Source organism: Eptesicus fuscus, chromosome 16 (assembly GCF_027574615.1).
Source record: "Eptesicus fuscus isolate TK198812 chromosome 16, DD_ASM_mEF_20220401, whole genome shotgun sequence".
Classification (NCBI taxonomy): domain Eukaryota; kingdom Metazoa; phylum Chordata; class Mammalia; order Chiroptera; family Vespertilionidae; genus Eptesicus; species Eptesicus fuscus.
The window spans coordinates 19,834,728-19,846,018 of NC_072488.1; the positions used below are offsets into that span (position 1 = coordinate 19,834,728).

At 45.8% G+C, this 11,291-nt stretch overlaps 1 protein-coding gene across 2 annotated transcripts in view; it reads right to left on the minus strand.

Annotated features, from left to right (window-relative positions):
* The window catches only part of MAP4K3 (mitogen-activated protein kinase kinase kinase kinase 3), a 117,524-nt gene extending 107,848 nt beyond the window's left edge, over nt 1–9,676 (minus strand). For both annotated transcript variants that reach the window (XM_008162218.3, XM_008162217.3), the window contains exon 1: nt 9,243–9,676. In XM_008162218.3, coding sequence (XP_008160440.2) covers nt 9,243–9,338 — 96 coding nt within the window. In that variant the 5' untranslated portion in view covers nt 9,339–9,676. The remainder of the gene's footprint in view (nt 1–9,242) is intronic.
* Nucleotides 9,677–11,291: the final 1,615 nt, after the last annotated feature.

Consider the following 11,291-nt stretch of genomic DNA (forward strand, 5'->3'; position numbering starts at 1 on the left):
ATTGTCTTGGTAATGGATATCATTCTGCAATTATTAATTTATTTGAACAAGTATTTATAAAGTGACTATAATATGCTCCTCAATCAGACTTAACATTGTGAAGTCCCCTTTGAATCATTGTTCTCCATCCCATTTTTCTCCACAAAGCTGTCAAATATTTCTACAAGACGCTTTTCATCTGGTTTCCCCCTTTTCCATTTCTTCTATTTGTTTTGTCTGGCCCGTCACCGCTTACCTCACGTTGGCTTACTCCATGTAATCTTCTGAATCTAGCACAATTCCTAGGATCCCTGGGATTATTTTTTGAGAGTCTGAAAGGTCAAAACTATTTTGCTCGTAATACTAAAAAGTCATGTGCCCCCTTTTACTGTATTGATTTTTTCACTAATAGTGCAAAAGCAATGATGGTCCAACTGCTAGTGTCTTAGTACACATCAAGGCGGCAGCCCCGTGATGCACTAGCAGTCACCATATTCCTCACTGCCAGGCACTCACAGGGGGAAAGAAAAGCCAGTTTCATTTAAGAATGCCCTTGTTGAGGCATACACATAAATTAATTGTACTGGATCTTGACCCTTGAATGCATGTCATTTTAATATTCTATTTGATGAAATGCTGCATACCAAAGTGCAATGGTTGTCTCCAAGAACAGCATGTGTGACTGTCAGCTGCAAACTGCACTAGCCACTTTTCCACAGAACACCATTTTTACTGACAAACTGTGATTATTCATGCTTACATATTTGACATTTCCTTGAAAATGAACTGAATGGATCTGTCATTTCAATGAAAAAAACAACAGTGTTTGTTGCAAGTGATGCATTTAGTCATTTCAAACAGAAATTTGAATCTTGGTAAACTTCTATCCACCGTCAATAATTTAAGACTTTTTTATACAGAAAGAACTTTCTTACCATCTCAAATTTCTAAGAAGAGTTTAAACAAATGTCTTATTTGAACATATCTAAGTTTATGGTCAAATCTAAAATTCTTCTTCAGAGTTTAAGAACTAAGATAGGTAATACATCACAGGAACCCAGACCTATAATCTCAGGTCAAGGCAGCTGGAATTCTGAAGTATGGCATCTTCCAGAACAACAACAAAAAGGATAGTAAGAAACAAAGCCACAGCAGAAAACATGATTTTCATCTCTTGAATCTAAGGCCTTTGGTATTAGGGAACAAAGCTCTCTTCCTAAAAGCCAAATTTAGTCACATAAAAAAGTAGTATGCAATAGGTACATATATTAAAAATGACAGTATCTTCATATATATATATGCCTAAGTGACCAGCCGACTGGCTGGTAGCTATGATGCATACTAACCAGGGGGCAGACGCTCAACGCCAGAGTGGAAACCACAGGCATGGAAACATGGAACAGACTGATGAATCTCAGAGTGAAGGCGGGAGAGGGGATGGAGGGAGGACCGGAAGAGATTAACCAAAGATCTTATATGCATACTAGAGGCCTGGTCAGTGCACTGGTGGGGTCCCTCAGCCTGGCCTGTGCCCTCTTGCAATCCAGGACCCCTCAGGGGATGTTGGAGAGCTGGTTTCAGCCCGATCCCCGCAGGCCAGGCCAAGGGTCCCCACCAGTGCACGAATCCGTGCACTGGGCCTCTAGTACATAGTAATAGTTATGAGCATTGCTTAATTTGCAGAAGATACTTACGTTAAACCTCCTGACTTAGTTTAGGCTGAATAATAATCCACAATGCTTAATTCATTCTGTACCCACGACTGCCAGTGATCTAGGTCAAGTCCAATGCCACCTCCACTACAAAACTTGCTGTGATTTCTCTCAACCAGAAACAAGGATCTCTTTCCTCTAAACTCATGTAGCACAAAGTTTTTTCCTCATGTCAGTTCATTTACTCATTCCACAAATATTTACTAAGAGTCTAATATGTATCAGGCATTCTTTCAGGTTCTAACGATACAGTAAAACAAAAACCCCAGCTTCCTGCATTCACATCCTTGCAGAGAAAGGCAATGAAGAAATAAATATGGGGTGATGCATACCATAATGAAAATTGGGAAGAGAAAGGAGCAAATTTTCTATGAAGCTAACAAAACTTAAAGGTCAGGTCCCCTCACGTGCATGGGCCTCAAAGAGTTTTGAAAGTTACTGAGACATCGCCCTAGCCGGTTTGGCTCAGTGGATAGAGTGTCGGCCTGTGGACTGAAGGGTCCTGGGTTTGATTTCAGTCAGGGGCACATGCCCGGGTTGTGAGCTCAATCCCCAGTTGGGGGCGTGCGGGAGGCAGCCGATCAATGATTCTCTCTCAACACTGATGTTCCTATCTTTCCCTCACCCTTCCTCTCTGAAATAAAAAATATATATATACATATAAATATATATATATTAAAAAAAAAAAAGGAAAGTTATCAGGACATAGAATACTGTAGGTGGAGAGAAGCAATCAGATTGTTATCAGGAAACATTTTATGAGCATTTCTGATTAAATGTCTAAAGAAATCTCAGAAGAATTACAGCATTTTGTTGGGGTATCTTTTCTCATTTGAAATAAATATTCACTGTCATATCTAATTTTTTTTAATGTTTTTGTTTTCTTAATGAGAGCTCCCCAAACTATAAAAACTTCCGGCCCTTGCAAAATCTGGATTCATTCCTGGTAAAAACGGAAAGTGAGGGCAAGGTGCTGTTTTTTATAGGGTGGTAAGAAAGAGACACATTTAAAAGGTGACATCTGAGCTGGGACCCGAGGGAAATGAAGAAACAAACCATATAAATACTAGAGGCCTGGTGCACAAAATTTGTGCATTGGTGGGGGGGGGGGCGGGGGGAGGAGGAGCGCCTCAGCCCGGCCTGTACCCTCTCATAGTCTGGGAGCCCTCAGGGGATGTCCAACTGACATCCTCAGCGCTGCTGCAAAGGTGGGAAAGGCTCCTGCCACAACCACTGCGCTCACCAGCTGTGAGCCTGGATTCTGGCTGAGCGGCACTCCCCTGTGGGAGCACACTGACCACCATGAGGCAGCGCCTGCATTGAATTTCTGCTCCCTGGTGGTCAGTGCGTGTCATAGTGACCAGTCATTCCACCATTTGGTTGATTTGCATATTAGCCTTTTATTATATAGGACTAGAGGCCTGGTGCACGAAATTCATGCACTCACGGGGGTCCCTCAGCCTGGCCTGTGCCCTCTCACAGTCCGGGAGCCCTTGGGGGATGTCCAATTGACGGCTTAGCACTTCTGCGGAGGCGGGAGAGGCTCCTGCCACCACCGCTGTGCTCACCAATGTGAGTCCAGTTTCTGGCTGAGTGGCGCTCCTGCCATGGGAGCACACTGACCACCGGGGGCAGCTCCTGCATTGAGCATCTGCTCCCTGGTGGTCAGTGCATGCCACAGCAACCTGTCGTTCAGCCGTCGGGCCTAAACCAGCTCTCCAACATTCCCCAAGAGGTCCCAGATTGTGAGAAGGCGCAGGCCAGGCCGAGAGACCTCACTCGTGCACGATCGGGGCCTGAGAGGGACATGGGAGGTTGGCCAGCCGGGAAGGGACCATGGGAGGGCTCCAGGGTGTGTCTGGCCCATCTTGCTCAGTCCCGAATGGCCGGACCCCAGCAGCAAGCTAACCTACCGGTTGGAGTGTCTGCCTGCTGGTGGTCAGTGCACGTCATAGCGAGCAGTTAAGCGGCCTTAGCATATCATTAGCATATTACACTTTGATTGGTTGAATGGCCAACTGGATGACCAGACACTTAGCATATTTGGCTTTTATTATGTAGGATAGGATTGGGGGAGGGAAGAATTCAAGCACAGACAGCAAGTGCAAAAATCCTAAGGCAGAAGCATGAGGAGCAGAGTAAATTAGGAGGACAGAAGCAAGAGAAATATGTAACAATAAATAATACCAGATACTGACAGCAATTAACAATTCCTGAGTACTATGTGTCAGGCACTGCCCTAAACACTTCCCTAAGCATTTCCATTCTACAATTGAGGAAACTGAAGCACAGAGAGAAGGATTAAGTAATTGGCTAGACTAGAGGGTCTAAACTACACAGTCTGACTCCAGAACCCAGCACTAACCTTGCTATGCTAGAGGTCAGTTATGTAGATAATCTCTCAAATAGTAAGAGATTTAAAATGCCAGAAAAGATAAAATCAACAATGTTTTGATCTTAAACTATGATAACTAAGAGTAGGTACACATTTTATGTTCCTGTAAATTCTTAGTACCAAGTCTTGTCATTTTTGCTACTCCACCCACAGTCCCTAATACATTTCCGTTCATATTATAACTATTCAATGTAGTATGGTTATTCAATGTACTCTCAAGAGAGAACTACCAACTATTTATTCTCAATATAAAATAATGCATTAGATTTTCTTTCATAAGTAAATATATATCCTTTTATATATATATAAATATACACACAGATCAAATCTAGGGAGTTAAGTAATTCCTTCAGGGAATCAGATCCATATCAAAATCACATAACCTGGAGGTTAGCTGTGTGTGTGTGTGTTTTTAAATGCTGTATAGAAATTATCCTATAGTCTGTTCCATCATCACTTTTCATCTCCAATAATACTGATGTTGAAAAATTCTACATTAATTTACCTTAAATATTCAAGCAATCTTTCCAAAGTTTAGGGACATTTCCTCTGATACCCTTTAGACTTCGTTTTCCATGGAAGTGAAAATAAGCATAACCCCAAATAACCGTGTTTTCTTTTTCTAAATGCTTAAGGTCTTCATGTCCCTCATCAGAGGTGCGGTTTCAGAACTAAGTTTTCCTGAAAGGTTCTTATAAAACACTAACCTAAGAATTAGTGTTTGATGATATTATCGTAACACCTTGAAAGATGCAGTTACAAAAAAGCCAATATATAATTCACTAAACACTTGAACATACAAATTAATTTCCTGGTTTCACTGCCCAATCTTCAATTTTTCTCCTGTCAGCTTTCATACTGACTCCAAGTCTGTTTATATAGACTACCATGTGAACACTACTTTGGAGCTTAGCAACACTGCAGCCTCTGCTTCAGAGGAAATGGCCTCCAAACATACATAGATAAAATAAATATCAACATTTCCAAAGCATGTCCTACCAGGCACTAGTTCTAAGGACAAGCAATAAACATTGCAAAGAATCCTTAGTCAAGTAAGTTTGAAGTTAGCTGGGTAAAGCAAAGTTTAACAGGTTTCTTGACCACAGGACTTCTCAGTCTTTATTATTATATGCACAGTACTGCTTTCCCTGGAGCAGTGGTCGGCAAACCACGGCTCGCGAGCCACATGCGGCTCGTGAGCCGCGGTTTGCCGCTCTGTTGACTGATGAGTTTGCCGACCACTGCCCTGGAGCATCCCAGCCACACTATGGAAAATGCCTATGAAGTCCAGTCCGGAAGTAAAAGATGATTCCAAGGCTTCAAAACTTCTTAATGAATTGTCAGTATTGGGGCTTTGACAAAAGGGGTATGAAGAGAGGCACACTCGGAGGAAGACGTGGTCTGTGAGGAGGTTAGCTGCACAATGGGCTAGAGCTCAGGAGAAAGCCCACGGCTGAGACACCTGGGAGTCCTTCACAGGGACTGGGCCAGAGTCACGCAACAAGATACTTCCCGAGAAACACACGGAGACTGGTCCTTCAAAACATCCTTTGCCTTGCCCTACCTCCAGCTTTAGTATCTTCGGCGTCTCTCTAGCACTAATGCAGAAGAACATCAGGACATGGAGTTTTAGGGTAGGAATAATACAAATTAAAGTGGAAAATTTCGTGAGAAAAGATAGCATAATGCGTGTGAAAATCATATCAATGTTGATAATGTGATCTGATAAAAAACAAAACAAAACACAAAACACACCACACACAAAAAACAAAAAAATACCTAATTTCTCCAAGATAACCCTTTCAAATGACAAACCTACAGGTCATTCTTTTGGGGGATCACTGACCTCTTTGAGAATGTATTGAGTGCTATTAGGTCATCTCTCCAGAAAAACATATATACACACAACATTAAGCCTACTGATTTCAGAGGCCTTCATAAGGCCCCTTGAGGACCAACCACAGCTCTCTCTAGCTGTCAACCCCTAGTTCCCTAGGTAATCCTTGCTACAGATACTTCATCTGACTGACAGATACTAGTAAAGCCCACAGTTACAGGACATAGTTAAAGGCAAGTATTACTTCTTTAAAAACACACACAACTCTATCCCCATGTACTTTTAAGACAACACAGAGGAAATACATATTTGCATTTTTTGGACCTAGAAAAAAAAAATCAAACCTTATTTGTTGAGTAAAATTCAAGTCATTTATTTAACACCATAAGCAGAAGGGCATATGATGGTAATACCTTCACAACAAAACAGCCCTGAGAAGCTAAATGATTTTATAAGGCCACAGAGCTAATAAGTTCCAGATCTTCCACTTCCTAGATCAATGCTTTTTAACTAAACCATGCCACCTGAAATATAATAAGCATATCACTACACTGGAGTAGGATCGTTTTCAAAATAAAAATCCCTTAAAACACCAACCTTCTAAGAATGACTATAAATAATTAGGTCTCTAACTTATTTACTTAACCCATTTTTAGCACCTAGATGCTGACAAATTAAGGAGTAAATTATATATATTGGCTTTTAAAAACAAACCCTCTGATGCATTCCTCTCTAATGAACGCAATTTATATAAATAAGAAAAATCTAAAACAGCAAAACAAATACAAAAAAATGTTATCTTTATAGCACAAATACGATTACAGGCAAAAATACAAATAATTTAAACTGTGGATTATTTAGCAAGCAGTGGTTCTAATGCCAAAAACTACAGGGAGTTTTTCCGCTCTGGGTCCCTGGTTAATGGGAGAGTCTGACAGGTAGGAACCGGGCATCTATCATGTGATAGCCGCCTGGCAGATGACAACAGTGAGGCCTAGCGGGCTGCACAGCAGGAGCTGGGTATGCCAACTGCTACTGAAAGACCCGATGGAACTCAGAGCCTGGCTGCAAGAGAAATGCTGAACTAAACGTGTGCCTCAGTTTCTCCACTGGAAATTCAGTAACACATCACCGGCCCGTGCCCCATCGTTACAGAAGCAGTGCTGCCTACTGGTTAAAAACGCAGTCTCTGCAGCTAACTGTTGCTAACTGTCTTGAATTTTGGCTTTGCCATCTAACAGCTTTAGCAAGTTACTGTAGCCTCCCTGTGCCTCAGTTTCCTCAATTGCAAAATAGAGTTAATAACAATGTCTATTTCACAGGGTTGTTGTGAGGATTAAGTACATTAACACATGGGAAAACCTTAGAGCACTGCCTGGCAAATAATAAGCACTCTGTAAATATTAGTTTTTATTATCATAATTCTAAAAAGATGACAAGATCAATCAATTTATACCTGTATTGCATATAGACGTTCTTAGTAAATTACAGGCCTTAATTTGTTTACTTTTTAGACATGTGGCTTAACTAACAACTGTTTCTTTTCTAAATATAGTAAATGCATGGCCAATTATTCTTGTAAAGAACTCACTGTACACACTGCCACCTAAGACTTATACATTAGCAAAGTTTTAGTAACTTTTCATCCGAATTTACGTAGGCTCCTTTAACCAGCTGGATCCCTTCATTTCAACTTTTACAATCACCACCAACTCCCAAACGCAATAATGGTTATTTTTACATGAACTATCGCAACAGCTTCCTAACTGCTTTCCCCTCATCCCCACACCGAAGTAGGTAAATCTTTCAAAAATCCAAACTTAAATTTCACTCTCCATTGTCCTGAGGGGGGAGTCTGACCTCCTTACAAGATCTAAGAGGCCAGCATGATGATGTAGGGCCATCCTCCCTCTCTGGACGCTCAGGCCACACAGGCATCCTTCCTCTCAAATCCTCACCTCCAGACTCAGAGCCTTCACAAGAATGTGTTCTATTTGGCATAATTCCCTCTCCCCATTGCCTCTGACTCCCCGGAGGAGAGCATTCCTCCTGTGACATGCTCTCATAACCCTAATCTTAACCCTAATCTTAATCCTTTCTCCTCTGCAGCACAAAATAAGACTGCAATAAAATAAACGGTTGCTTAATGCTGTTCTTGTCCCCAAAAATTATGAACTCCAAGTGGGAACATACACCTGTCTGCGGGGGAAAAAGTTATTAAGTGATGATGGAAAGCAAATCATCCACCAACCAAGGCTAATGCACAATACTGGCTGCACCGTATTAACATATCTAATATGCATGACATCGGAGTAATAAAAACCTATTGCTTAAACGAGGACAAAAATCAAGTTAACACGACGCTTTCCAAAGTCAAGTCAAGCTTTGTGCATCCCTCAGGTTTATGTGAAACAGGAGTTGCTCCACTTTGGTTACCGGTAAGAAGATCCACAACTAAATCAAGACTGCTACCACATTTGGCACCATCCTCCTCTCCTCTCCTTGGCAGCCTCTGCGAGGCCAAGAGTTGAGCTGGCCAGGGAGGAGTGATTTATCTCCCACATTTAGAAGTGGTCCCTCTACAACAGCAACGCTGGACTACTACTCATGGGCTTTGAATTTCCAACCTTTATCAAACCAGGACCTTTCCCAAGTATTTAATTCAGGTGGTGGTGTTGTTTTTTTTTTCTATGGATCCCTGGAAAAACAACAACACGATTTTAATCCGGCATCCAAGTCCAGTTGGACTTGGAGAAAAGTTTCTCTGTCCTTAAAAAAAAATAAAAAAAAATCATGCAAACTAGATCGCTTTTACCAAAGAAAGGCGTTACTGAGAAAAAAGAAACCGGTACGCCGATGCTAAAAGGCTAAACATTGAGGGGCTGCCGATGGAAGCTGCCCGGGGTAACAACAACTACAACCGGGGCCTGGTGGGTGGACAGCGGATCCGGCCAGGTCCGTCGGAAGCACGCAGGTCTGACATACGCCAAACCCCTGCGGTCTGGCTCGTCGCACCGACCCTGCCGAGCAACCCAGCCCCGGCGCGCTCCGAGACGCAGAGCTGCCCGCTGCCCGCGCCCGCTCAGCCCTCCCGGGGGACGCGCGTCCAGGGCAGGGCTCAGGTGAGGACCGGGAGGTCTCGGGGGTGAAACATTTGGCCCTTTGTTCGTTCCCAGGCAGCGGAGCCCCGGGCACCCGCTCCGCCTCCTCCCCCGCAGCCCCGGGCGCCAGCGCCTCCCGCCGCCCAGGCTCCGCCGCGCCCCCCTCCCCCCGCCCCCACCTCGGGTCGGGACCCCGGTCCCCGGCGCCGCGCCTTCACCTTGTAGACGTCGCCGTAGGTGCCGCTACCGATGCGCTGAATCAGCTCGAAGTCCTCCTGCGGGTTCCGGCGGGACAGATCGAAGCCGGGGTTCATGGCGGGCCCGGGTGCCCCCCGCCTCCCTCCCGGGCCGGGGAGGGGGGGCGCTCAGGGGGCCACACGGAGAGTGGGAAGCCGCGGCCGGACCCCTGCTCCCCCGGAGGTCACAATCGCCCGGCTCCACGCTGCGGCCGCCGCTCCCCTCACGCCGCCGCCGCCGCCGCCGCCGCCAACGACGGCGACGACCCGGCTAACCGTCCCCGCCCCTCGCAGCCGCGCTGCGCCGAGCCCCGGTCACACCCACGGGGAGAGGAGAACGCCCGCAGCCCCTCGCTCCGGGTGAAGCTCCAACATGGCTTCCGCCTCCGCCGCTCCTCCCCCCCCCCTCCCCTTACTCCGGCTCCTCCACCCTCCTCCCCTTTTCCCGACTCCCGCCCGACTGCGCAGCCGCGATCCCGGAGGGAGCGCTCCCGGGCCCGCGCGCTCCAGGCCTGTGCGCGCTCCGGCTCTGCGCGCCTACCCGGCCCGTGCGCGCTCCTCCGGCTCTGCGCGCTCCCGCTCTGCGCGCCTACCCGGCGGTGCGGGCGGCCGAGCTTTGCCCTTTCAGAGGGGCCGCGGCTTTCCCGGGTGCGGAAGTGTGCCGGGCTGCCACGGTCCGGTGCCAGAAAAGGATTGTCTGCCCCAGGGACCAAGCGCAGGACCGGCAGAAAGTAGCTCCTACCCATGTCTGAGTCCCTGGATGACAATGTTTGACTTTGCTGGATCAGGTCCCAATACGAAACGGGTGGAATAGCTTTAATTTGCAAGAGAGACAATGTCCCAAATTTTAGAAGCAGGTCCACCTAGGACACAGCCGAGTACCACAGACTTACTGGAACTGTGGGGAAGGGGTTTCCCGGAGGAAAGCCCCTGAGAAAAGTGAGCAGTGCTTGCCCCGATACCCGACCCTCGGGCCCTTGGTGTTGGCCCGCCAGGACGCAAAAGAGGGCAGGCCAAGAGGGCAAGCAGGGAGGCGTGCGGCGTGGGCAGGGCATGGGAAGCTCGAGGAGCAAAAACACGCAGAGCGGCCGCCAGCAGCCGGTGTGGAGGGCGTGGGAGGCACGCAGAGCACAGAACTAAAGCAGTGATTGACTTCTCACCAGAGACGAGTGGATTATCAAAGACGCTGGGCGGGTACTGTGCAAGCTGTCAAGCAACCTTGCAAAGAAGAGGCGGCGCAGGGTGGAGGAGGATGGACAAGTCCCATTCCTGCACCTGCAGTGTAAACACGTGATGACCTGGAAGCTCTTAACCTGCCCAAAGCCCCACCCTGCTCAAGACCCAGATTTCCAGCATTACATCCAGTCTATGTGGACACCAGTGCTGTCCAAGAAATCAGGTAGGTATGGAGGGTTAATTTTCTGTTCTCAATAAATTGTCCACGAGGCTTTTCCAGAAGGTTTGATCAAGTAGGTGATGGCCACTTAGGCAATACCACTTTGGAGTGTTACTTCAGAAATGCTTTCCTAATACCTTTAAGCACCACACCTTCTGACCACTAATATTCCCTAATGCCTGCTGGCTCCTGAGAAACTAGATCTCATCAAACCTGTTAAGGGTAAAATAAATACAATCAAACAATAGCCACGCATACTACTTACGGTTAACTTCATACATTTTTATCTTCTCAATCCTTTCTCCTATAGTAAGACTGCATATTTACCAAATTCCCAAAGAAGTTTACTCTGAGTACCTATGGACAAAAAGGTGTTGAAACATGACCATCTATTCAATGATACAAGTAGCCTTTCAATTGTCTAATTTCTAATTAAAGTATCAGTAATAGGAGCATATTACTTGAATTGCTCCCCCATGAATACTTATAATTGGATTTCTTCTAGATGGGTCTACCTTAAAGCTCCGGTATCCTGAGAATTAAACTCCTGACTAAATGTTATTCCATGGCCAAGGATCCTGCTTTTGCCTGTTTAAGGCACTTGCTGGGGGCCCAGAGTGCAAGCCTTCCTTCTG